The sequence below is a fragment of the Microtus ochrogaster genome, chromosome 5, assembly GCF_000317375.1.
Source record: "Microtus ochrogaster isolate Prairie Vole_2 chromosome 5, MicOch1.0, whole genome shotgun sequence".
Taxonomy (NCBI): Eukaryota; Metazoa; Chordata; class Mammalia; order Rodentia; family Cricetidae; genus Microtus; species Microtus ochrogaster.
In genome coordinates this window covers 74,545,804-74,557,780 of record NC_022012.1, presented here as the reverse complement: position 1 = coordinate 74,557,780, position 11,977 = coordinate 74,545,804, and the positions used below count along the sequence as shown (strand labels likewise).

The 11,977-nt window shown below is 51.0% G+C and overlaps 1 protein-coding gene across 1 annotated transcript in view; it reads left to right on the top strand.

The window, feature by feature from the left end:
- The window catches only part of Igdcc4 (immunoglobulin superfamily DCC subclass member 4), a 34,637-nt gene that overhangs the window by 356 nt on the left and 22,304 nt on the right, over positions 1 to 11,977 (top strand). Inside the window, exons 2-3 of the mRNA XM_005347768.2 lie at positions 2 to 63; positions 11,260 to 11,613. Coding sequence (XP_005347825.2) covers positions 2 to 63; positions 11,260 to 11,613 — 416 coding nt within the window. The remainder of the gene's footprint in view (position 1; positions 64 to 11,259; positions 11,614 to 11,977) is intronic.

The window sequence follows — 11,977 nt, the reverse complement described above, 5'->3', positions numbered from 1 at the left end:
TGGCGCGGGCGGACAGGGGCCGCGGGCTCCTGGCGCTGACCTTCTGCCTGCTGTCCGCGCGCGGTAAGGGCCCGGGTGGCCGCAGTCGCGAGTGGGCGTCCCCAGCGCCCGCGATGTTTGCACGCCGGGGGCTGCGGGGACTTGCCCGCAGGGGGTGTGTGTGTCCTTGCTGTGTCCGTGCGTGTCCCCCTGCGCGTGGACCTTGTGTGTGTGAGGTGTGCGTTTCTGTGTGTCGGGGTGGGGGTGTCCTGCGGGAGAATGTGTCCACAGCGCGTGCCTAAGGCGCCGGGTGGCATCGCCGGCGCGCGGGTGGCTGCGGCGCTGGTAGCTCTAAGCGGGGCATGCTTCTGCCCTGCCTGCACGCATCTCGCGGTCGCGAGTGTGCCTGAGAGAGCAGGCGGGGCGGGAGTGTGCTCTTACACCTCCATTTGTGTGGGGTGCGTGTGTAACTGGATGCGGCTGAGCTAATATTTGGCCTTGGCTTTTGGGGAGTGTCCTTGCTCGTGGTGGGGGCGGCGGTGAGAAAAACCACACTCAACTTTGCCCAGTGGGTGTGGCCCCTGGGGCCAGCTAGAGCGGTAGGGGAATATGGGGTTGTTGTGGACCCAGACCTGGGGTTCGGAGAGGGTTGGGGGAAGGGCAGGAAACCAGTTGCTTTAGTGAACGAACCCAACATTTGGTCTCTGGATGGGACGCGTGTCACTCCTGCCCCACCCCAAAGAGCGGACAGGGGAAGCGTGGACGAGGTCAGCAAGGCCCCCTCTAGTCTCCCGGTCCTAGCGTATGGTAGGGTCAGGGGTAAAGATCACAACTGTACACATCGGAGAAAGGGCTGGGAGGGAGTAACGAAGTGTCCAAGTGTGTGTGCCAGAGCTGCTTCTGCCACCCCTGGGTCCTCTGACTCTCAGTGGGATGTACGTTTGCGGGGCGGCCCAAGGGAGGTTAGGTGGTAGGGCCGTGAGGGGGATGGGCTGCCCGCTTTGTTCGATTACTTCTTGCCTTCCCTGCCGAGGGGGGAGTTGAGGATGTGTCCGGGGCGAGTCGGGGAGGGACTTGGCAGTGGGGGTGGGGAGGGGGATTTTTCTCCAGCTGCTGCGGCTTTCTAGAGAGACTGGGCCAGGCCACGTGGGAGGGAGGCAGGGAGGACGGCGGGAGTGGGTTGAGGGGGGGGGGCGGGAAGGAGCCTTGCCGGGCCAACCCCAGGCCCATCTCCAGGAAAACAGCGTGTGGGAAGAGTGCTGGAAACAGCTCGGACCCTAGCTCGCCCAGCCAGACACGCCCCTTTCCCTCTGAGATCGTGGACCCAGCTGGAAGCCGGTGGTGGCCGCTCGGTGCGTGGGCTGGCTGGGTGGCAGAAGCTGGGGGCCCGGGAGTTGTCAGGTGAATGTGGCGCGGGCAAATGTCAGAGAGGTGTCTGTCTTCCTGGAGCCCAAAGGATTAGGAATAGTTGCGTGCCCCCTCCTCCTCCTGCGCTTCCCAAAGCTCCAGTAACGCGGGATCCTGGCTGGCAATCGCACTCGCGCTTTATTAAATACTTCTGAGGCCTCGGGCCGGGGCACCGGAGAAAGTCTGGAGACTGGCCTTTTCCTGCTCCCCACTACACAGGCAGAGAGCAGAGTGCATTGAGAGTCTTCCTGGCCACCTGAATGACTAACAGCAACTACTATTCTTGCCTGGCTTAACCTCCTTTGAGTGTTTAAGCCTCTGCAATCTGTGGACACCCCTTTAGAGTAGAGGTCATCCATTCTTTCACAGTATTTGTTGGGCTGTCTTTATAGTTTAACGTTTGCCTGATGCCCAGAATGTTGCAAACAAGGTCCTAGCGGCAGGCTGTCAGTCTTAGGGTCAGGGTCGGAGCCCAGGACTGGCAAGGTGCTGCGGAAGAGAAGCTCCTAAGCCATACTGGGAAGATCAGGAAAGGTTCTGAAGAAATTGATGGAGAGAGGAAGAGCCAGCCCCGCAGAGGGAGGAGTCTTCCAGATCAAGCAGGGGGTGCCAATACTGGGAGGAGATTTCGTTCACATCATTGCATCAAGCTAAATCTGGCTGGCGGTTAGAATACGGGGTGGGAGTGGGGCAGATGGGGGAGGGGTAGGCTACTACCGTGTCAAAGAGGAGGCTAAGGAAGGAACTAGTCCCAGCTCCCAAAAAGCAGTGTTAGTCCCACCAAGTCTGGCCTGAGACCCCCCCCCTACCCCCCTACGGGCAGGTTTTCAGACCAGCTTTGCATCAGCTCACTGTAGCCTGCATGGAGGGTGCAGGGTGAGACAAGAAGCCCTCCTGGGGAGGAGGTGGGGATACAGGAGACAGAATGGTGGCAGCTAGTGGCTTGCATGGCCAGAGGCACTGGATTCTAGAGATATTAAGGAAATGGAATGGGAAGGTTGTGAGCATAGATCAGTGGATTTTTCTTTGTTATCAGTTTTTTTTTATCTGTGTATGGGCATTTTGCCTGCAAATATGTCTGTGCACCACATGTGTGCCCAGTGCCTGTGGAAACCAGATGACAGTGTCAGATTCCTTGGAATTGGAGCTACAGATGGTTGTGAGCCATCATGTGGATGCTGGGAGCTTAACCCAGGTCCTCTGGAAGAGAGTAGCCAGTGTTTTTAACCACTGGGCCATGTCTCCCACACCTATAGATATAGTCTATTAGGAGTGAAGAGGAAAGTCAAACATAATAGTCTTCCCAGAAAAGTCAGTGTGGGCCAGAATGAAGGGCTGGGGCTGGGTTAGGACAATGCCCAGTCCTTTGACCTTGCCTATGGGTCAGAGGTTGTGGCTGTGAGCTCTTAGGAATAAGATTTCCGTCTGAGGGCAGTGGCTGGAAGCTGTGCTCTTTTACCATATGAAGGAGTGGGGCTCCCCCTTCCACTCAAGTTAGAATTTGGGGCTTGGGGGACCCAGAGAGCTCTGAGAACATAGGAGCTTTACCTCACCTGGAACACCTCCTCCCTGTCATCCCTGTCTCAGCCTTGAGATTCAGGCTCTTCCTAGAAGTCAACACTAGAAGTCTTTTGTTTGTTTGTTTTGAGACAGGGTCGTAGCCCTGGCTGTCCTGGGACTTGCTCTGTAGACCAGGCTAGCCTGGAACTCAAGAGATCTGCCTGCCTCTGCCCCCGTGTACTGGGACTAAAGATGAAGAAGCTTCTTTTGATAGTGATTCTTGCAGGGAATTTACCTAGACCTTTGTGTGAACCTGTGTGTGTTTCCATGGCCTCATTAATCACATGTTGATATATGGATATTTTCCTGACAGTATCTCTTTCAAACTAAGAAATCTCATTCATGATCATCATGTAATGTCAGCACTCAAAGAGATATAGGAAACTGGGCATTCTGGTGCCTCTCTGTAACCCTAGTGTTTGAAAGACTGAGGCAGGAGGATTGCTGTGAGTTAAGTGCCAGCCTGGGCTATATAGCTCAAGTTACTCCCATCAAAAAATAGAAAGTAATAGAAAGAATTTATTGTGAGCCCATTTTACAGATGAGAAGCCTGTGTGGCTTTCTGACGTTACTCAGAAACTGATCTTGGGTCCTACCAGTGTCCTGGCTCCTCTTTGTAAGACCGCCCAGTCACTCTTCCCAGGGATCTGGGAACATAACAAGTTCGCTCCGTAAGACAAGTTAGCAGCTTCAGACCTGAGTTTTCTCTCTGGCTGGTCCGAGGGTGTGGGATTCTTTTGCTCATCTCCTGTTCACTCCACGGTCTCTGAGGTACAGCAACCAGATTTGGAATTCCAGATGCAGAACACATGTGGCTGCCAGACAGGCCTGGGGCTCCCAGGAGGGCAGGGGGAAGAAGTGATGGGATAGAAAGTGGGGTTCAGGAAGGAAAACCAGAACGGTTACCCTGGGGTCCTGCATTCTCCACTGGGCAGACCCGCTGTAGGACTTCTATAGCTGTGGAGGAACCACGAGGTCACTGGGGTCAAGGAAGCCAAGGGCCAATAAGCTTTCTCCCAGGTGCAAGTCAGGACTCCTGATCAACTAATAGGGGAGTCTCTTTCTTGTTTTGAGGACAGAGCTATGGCACCCATCAACAGTTCATATGCGGAGACAGGGTGAACTCAGAAGAAATCCTTTTTTTCTAAATATTTATTTGTTTATTATGTACACAGTGTTCAGCCTGCATATATACCTACATGCAAGAAGAGTCCCCAGATCTCACTATAGATGGTTGTGAGCCATCATGGCGTTGCTGAGAATTGAACTCAGGACCTCTGGAAGAGCAGTCAGTGCCCTTAACGTCTGAGCACCTCTCCAGCCCAGAAGAAATACTTTTAAGCATATGAGATGTATAACAGAACCAGCAAGCTAAATGATTCCCTGCCTTAATGATATTTAGACAAAATTTTACTATGAATTTGCTGTTCTGTTTCTGTGTGGTTTTAGTTTGCTTGTTTCAGATAGGCCCATTGTAGCCCAAGCTGGCCTTGAACTTACTATATAGCTTTGAACTTCTGATTTTTCTGCTTCTACCCGCTGAGTGTTGGGATTACAGGGTTTACCAACACATGCAGTTTATACAGTGCTGGGACTAAACCCAGGGTTTCATGCATGCTAGGTAAGCATTCTATTCTACCAGCTGAACATATCCCCAGCCACCAGTCTAGGTGGTTTTAAAGCATTTTATTAGGTGTCTAATAATAATATCCCAGGCAGATTCAGTCTGTATTATTCAGATTGTTCCTAACTCTGAAGGGATTTACTCTATTTTCACAGATAACAAAGCCAAGGCTTGAACAGGCATAAGGGTAGAATTCTATGATATGCTTGAGAGGGTCTACATATCTACACAGCTATTTAAGTAGAGGATCTGCTCTACACAAGACACTGTTATAGATGCTAAAGCCTAAAGGACAACTGGGATATAACCCTAAGAGATTGTGAAAGTCAAGCCAAAAACAGGGCCAGGGTTGTTGCTCAGTTGGTAGAGTGCTGTGCCCAGCATGCCACTGGCCCTGTGATCCAACCTGTAATCCCAGCACTTGGGAAGTAGAGGCAGGGGGGACATAAGTTCAAGGTCATTCTCAGCTGCATGTAGAGTTCAAGAACAGCCTGAGTTACATGAGACAAGGGTCTCAAAAATGGTCTGGAGTGGTAACTGCAGCAATCTAGGCACGTAGTTTCCTCAAGGCCGGAAGAAGTGCACAAGTGTCCTAATCAGACTGTTCCAAAGCCGTTCTAGGAAGAAGTAGCCAGGGGAACCACAAGGTGTTCACTTGGGGGTGGCTTGTTTTGTATGGCTTGGTGGGCACAAGTATTGGGGACCAGGAGGAGGCAAGCCATGTTGAATGTGGCTTTGTTGTCACCCCAGATGACACTGATTGGAGAGAGAGAGAGAGAGAGAGGACTGAGGCCTTTCTCGTGTCCATGCCACCTATTCAGACCCCGCGTTCAGCTGTTGGAGGGAGGGACTTAGTATGTGGTGAGGATGGTGGCCAAGGCTCTGGAAGAAACTGCCTTGTGTTTCTTGGGAAAGAAGAATGGCCTATGGTGTCAGGGAGGACAGCGAGGAAGCTCTGATGTTTGGCCTTACTCTCCCTCCCCCACCTATATGCCCTGTCCTTCTTGAACATTCCCTGGAGAATGGAACCCAACTCAGGTTCCTGTTGACTTCACGGAATGACTCCAGCCAGACCCTGGAACGCTATAGCAAATTGCCTTCCTGACTAGGTTCTCATTGGTCTCATAAAAATCTAACTTGTCCTCCTAAGTGGGCAAAAGAGTTTCTCAGAGCCCAACATGGTGGCACAAACCTGTATAAGAAGCAGGGGCAAGATTGGGCAGTCATGGCGCACGCCTTTAATCCCAGCACTTGGGAGGCAGAGGCAAGCTGATCTCTGTGGGCTCGCGGCCAACCTGATCTACAGAGTGAGTTTCAGAACACCTAGGGCTGTTACACAGAGAAACCCTGTCTCAAAAATCCAGAGGTGGGGGGGGAGAAAAAGTAGAGGCAGGAGGGTCAAGGACAGCCTGGGCCACATAGTGAGACCAGGTCTCAGAGAGAGAGAGAAAGAGAGAGAGAGAGAGAGAGAGAGAGAGAGAGAGAAAGAAAGAAAGAAAGAAATATCCGTTTGAAAAATAAGATTGAGGGGCTGGGGAGAGGGCTCAGTGGTTAAGAACATTGGCTGCTCTCCCAAAGGACCCAGGTTCAGTCCCCAGCAGCTCACAACTGTCTGTAACTCCAGCTCCAGGGGATTCGACACCTTCATACAGACATACATACAGGCAAAACCACTAGTACCCATAAAATAAAAATAAATTTAAAAAAAAAGAAGAAAAAAAAACAAAACAAAGAAAAAGAAAAATAAGATTGAGGGCCAGGGAAAGTGGGGAAAGCCTGTAATCCTAGTAGCCCTTAGGTGGCAGAGGTAGGAGGATCTCTGTAAGTTTACCATGTGAGTTCCAGGACAGACAGAGCTAAGTCAAAAGACCCTGTCTCGAAAGAAAGAAAGAAAGAAAGAAAGAAAGAAAGAAAGAAAGAAAGAAAGAAAGAAAGGAAGACTGAAAATGGCCAGGGGATCCCCAAAACAGAAGTTCTTTATCTCTGTTAGGGGATTGAGGGGAAACCCCTGGAGGCTAAAGACTGGTGGTCAGCAAGTCACTGATGCCTGCAGTGTGCTAGAGAAGAACAGGAAAACACTTGGACACAAGACTTGGGAGTCAGCCATGCAGTGGGTGGGGGAGCAAGGTCCCTTGAACAAGTAAGGTCCACCCACTTTCAGTTACCACTCTTACAGGTTTGGTGGCAGAGGAATCATACTTTTGGTTTTGTTGTGTTTAGTTTTTCAAGTCAGGATTTCTCTGTGTAACAGCCCTGGCTCTTCCAGAACGCCCACTGTAGACTAGGCTGGCCTTGAACTCACAGAGCTCCACCTGCCTCTGATTTGGTTTTAATTACCCCAGGCTGGACTTGAATTTCCTACGTCATCGTGGGTGACCTTGAACTTTATGTACGCGTGTTAGGAATTGAATTTAGGGGCTCAAACATATTAGGCAAGTAATCTTTTCTTTCCTCTTTGTTTTGTTTTTGTTTTTCAAGACAGGGTTTCTCTGTGCAACAACCCTAACTGTCCTAGAACTCACTTTGTAGACAGATCTACCTACCTCTGTCTCTTAAGTGCTAGGATTAAAGGCATGTGCCACCAAATCCAAGTTTTTGGGGTTTTTTGTTTGTTTGTTTGTTTGTTTGTTTTTGTAAGCACTCTTATCACTGAGCTATGTTTCTAGCCTGCTCTTGAACTTCTAATCCCCCTGCCTCCACCTCCCTAGGGCAGATATTTCCTATTTCAGGTGTCTAGCTCTAAGCCGCAATTACCCAGAGCTAGGGATCAACTCCAGATCCCCCAGCATGCTAGGCCTGAGCTACCACTTCCCTAGCCCAAGAAGTTTGATGCAAATGTTTGAGTTTGGAGATTCCCCTGTTTAAGGCTGGAAAACTGAGACAGAAAGGGAGAAAAGGAGCTAAGCCAAGGTTGTGCAAGAAACGTTTGGCCCTAAAGTCCTGGAGAAGACCAAATGATGGCTGGAGCACGACGTTGTTTCAGCTCTAACAGGAACGAAGAATGCTTAAGAGACTCGCAAATGGCATGGGAAAAACTTTCCTAGAGGAAGGCAGGTCTCCTGAAGGGAGGCCGGCATCCCGGCAGAGCTCCCTGGGAAGTCTCTTTCTCAGGAGCATCTCCCCCACATCCCTTCCGGGTTCATCTGCTGAAAGTCAAAGGACAGTTTGCTCAGCTCTCCCCACCGCACCCCTGTGTCTGGTCCCTAGTTCCTTCATCCGTGGACTGGACCTTGAACTTGGGGAAGTTGCCACTGAAATGGGTCCATTAGGCTGCGGCACAGTGCCGCTGCCTCTCTGAGACGGACCCCGGTCCTTCTGTGTCTTCATCCCTGTGGGTTTCCCTGATTCCGCCTAGCTGGGCTCCTCTGAGGTAGTCAAGCCAGACATCTGCTGATCCATGAATATTCAGGAAGGGAACTGGAGCTCCTGGGGCCCCCCTGCCAGCCACCAGCCCCTCTGGCGGCTGTCCTGCTCGCCTGAGCCCAGGCTGCTGACATACCCAGCAGCTGCTCGGGCCCCAACTGTTCACATTGTTTGTTCAGCGCGGCAGGGGATTTTCCAAGCCCCGGACAGGCTTTAGGGGGTGGGGAGGCTGCCAGAGGGCTAGAGGATTCGTGTTCTGTGGGTCTTTTTCTCCTCTGAAACCCAAGCCTGCAGTTCTGTCTCGGGACTAGAGCATTTGAAGCTGCTGGGCTGAGAGCCCATGCTTGCCTTCCACAACTCTGAATTTGAATCGTGGAATCTAGGGCTTTAGAAGAACAGAAAGGACTGGGTGCTAAGAGCCGCAAAGAGCATTTGTGTAACTCCTTGCCGTGTGCCCAGGGTCTTAAAAGAATGCGCCTCTGCAGCTTCGGGTGCAGCCCTGTCGGTGAGCTTTTGCCTAACCTTACAAAGCCGTTAGTGCTATCCTCAGCACCCCACCAAAAGAGAATGAGCCCCTCTACTTCTTGAGCGATGTCCTTCACGCCCTGGGCTGAACCTCTGACATGCAGCACTTGGTTGATTCTCAGAGGCTCAGTAGCACCTGCATTTTAAATGTGTGGAAACTGAGTCCCAGAGAGGACGCCGGCTGTGAAGACAGCTGGAAGTTGAAGCGGCAAGACTGAGACCTTGATCTCTCTGTCTCCATCTGTGTGTGTGTGCGCGCGCGCACGCGCGTGTGTGTTGTTTGTGATGTATGTACATGTTCACGTGTAAGTGTACATGCAGAGTCAGAGGTCATTGTCTTTTTTTTTTAAGTGAGGGCATGGATGAGATGGGGTTCACTGAGGATAACAAATAGTGAGCAGCTATACCAGGATGCTACAGCTGGGGGGGGGTGTGAGGAGGAGGCAGCCTAGAGCTGTCTCAGCAGCTGAGGAGTGGCAGCAAGGTGAACCCTTTATTCACTCCCAGCTCGTCTGCTAGTGCTAGCCGTGTCCTGGCATCACTCGTACAAATCCTGCCTTTCGAGCAACTTCATAGGGAAAAATAAATAGAAAGGAAGAAATAAAAGTTTAGAGTTGCTTATTGTATTTGATGTGTATGAGTGTTTTGCTTGTGTATGTATGCATTCATGGCATATACAGGCAAAATGCCTATATTCATAAAATTAATAATAACAACAATAATACAGGGGAGGAAAAAGGCAGTCTTAGCTGGCTGAGGCAAGGGATGAGGGAAGGAATGTGAAGGATGGAGAGTCAGCAGGAAGCTGACTGGACCACTGTGCTCACGCTCTGTATGTGTTCAACTGCATGGACCTCAGATCCCTTAGAACTGGAGTTATAAATGTTTGTGAGCCACCATGTGGGTGCTGGGACTTGAACTCTGGTCCTATGCAAGAGTAATAGCCTTAATGGCTGAACCAACTCTCCAGTCCCCCCCCCTCCTTTTTTTTTCTGAGACAGGGTTTCTCTGTGTAGCTCTGGCTGTCCTGAAACTTGTTCTGTAGACCAGGCTGGCCTTGAACTCACAGAGATCCACCTGCCTCTGCCTCCCAAGAGTGCTGAGATTAAATTGTGCACTGCTGTCTAGCTCATGGACTATCTTATTCCTCTTTGAATGCTATGGGGAGGAAGTAATAGGGACACAGAGGAGTCTAGGTGTTGACCAGCATGGCAGACAGAAGAACATGTATGCAGGGAACACAGATGAAACCGTGTGGGGTGTGCATGGGATGGTGCTGTGTTTTCTCCAGAACCAATATCTCTGTATCATTGAAAAACCTGAGACCTGGAAGAAGTGCTTAGCTGAAGGCATACATCTCCCAGAATGCCTAGCCTTCCTGCTTCGTGTGGCTCTGTCACTCCGGACTTGCCTCATACTGAGGATGTCATCTCCATCCTTGGTCTGGTCAGGCCAGAGACTAAGGGGAGACCTTGGGCTACTGAGTTTTTATGGGACAGGGGGATAGCAGTTCAGTTGTGATGATGGACTCACATGGGGAACCGTTGCTCTATTATGATGATGGGCAGGCCCTGTTGAAGCATTAATTATGACAAGAAATATTTCCCTCTGTGATTTTTGTCTTGATTCAGGGTAGTGTGTGATCCTCCTTCTTTTCCCTTTGTGGCAGGGGCAGTGTTAGGGTCTACAGGCAGTATTGCATGTGCACACACACACACACACATACACATACACATGCGCGCACACACATGCACACACACATACACACAGGCACGCATGCTCATACTTGCTTTACCCTCATAGCACGTTTCTCAAGAGTTTTCCACCTACAACATTTTTCTAGCTTGTAGTGTGTATTTAGTTGGGTAATAGTGGTGGAGATGACCCATTGGATTCCAGAGAGAATAAAACCACTGAGCCATGACACAGAGCCAGGCAATGCTGCAGTGGGCATTCATGACAGCCCTAAAGGAAAGAATTGCTATGTATTTCTTAAACCAAGATACAATTTACATAGAATTTGCCACATGTACGAGTATGCTTTTTTGAGAGAGTTTCATGCAACCCAGGCAGGCATCCAAGTTGCTATATAGCTGAAGACGAGGAGGAACCCGAGCTATTGATCCTCCTGCCTCCATCCCCAGAATTTGGGAATTATAGGTGTGCACCACCCACCCAACTTCTATGGCTCTGGGGTTCAAATCCAAGCCTCATGTGTGCTGTGCCAGCTGTCTCCTCTGCACCGCACCCTCCACCCTGTGGTTTTTAATATACTAATAAAGTTGTGTTCCTCGACTGCTGTCTAAGCCTAGAACATTTTCACCCCAAGGGAACCTCGTGCTCCTTAGCAGTCGCTCCCCTATTCCTCTCTGCTCAAAATCCTTGGTAACCGTTAATCTCTGGACATTTCCCAGAGATGAGTTCACAAAATTTGTGGCATCTGGTGGCAGGCGGCTTGCACTGGGCTTGACACTCCCAGAGTTCCTCTGTGTACTAGCCTGTAGAGCTCTTCGTCCCTTTTGCTGACTGAACAAAACAGCCACCGCTTATCAGGTGGAAAGCAAACATTTGGGTCTGATCTACTATCCAGCTGTTGTGATAGACTACAGTGAGCTGGGGTTTGTGGTAGGTGAAGAAGTCATGTTCCGGGAAGATGAGACCCAAGAAGGAAGGAACTTCTAGCAAAGGAAGAACTGGCTTTGATAGACAGGGTCTTTCCATAAGTGATTGGTACCAGGTGGTGTGTCTCAGCGACCAGGAGGCCACCCGCCCACAGCCCTGGTGGTTCTTCCTCCTCACAGGGGAGCTGCTGTTGCCCCAGGAGACACCCGTCAAGCTGAGCTGTGATGCAGGGCCACTGCAAGTGGTCCTGGGCCCCCAGCAGGCTGCAGTGCTGGACTGTAGTTTGGGGGCTACTGCTGCTGGACCACCAACCAGAGCGACATGGAGCAAGGATGGGGACACCGTGCTGGAGCATGACCACCTGCACCTGCTACCCAATGGCTCCCTGTGGCTGTCCTCACCTCCAGAACCAGAAGACGGTGCTGATGAGGAAGCTTTTAGAACATGGAAGGTCATTGAGGGCAGCTATTCCTGTCTGGCCCATGGCCCACTGGGAGTCGTGGCCAGCCAGGTTGCTGTGGTTAAGCTTGCCAGTAAGTGCTTGCATCTGGGGTGAAAGTTGAGAGTTGGAGACCAAAGGGAAGGGATGGGGTGGGGGTAGAACTATGGTTAGTTACCCACACCAGGACCAGGAGCCCAACCCAGGTTCCCTGCCTCCTGTCCTGTTCTGCTCAGTGGGTCCCTTCCTGCTATTATCTGCCCTTATCATTCAGGGCTCCTTCAACTGTGTCTTCACCCCCTCACCGTTCTTTCCCCATTCTTTGAGTTTTAGTGTATAGGATTAGCTTCTCTGCCAGGAAGAGGTCAGGGCCCCAGAGCTGTCTCTTTGTGTTTCCCACCCACACAGCACTGTGCACAGGGATATAGCCGACCCCTATCCGTGCTGTGCACAGGGAT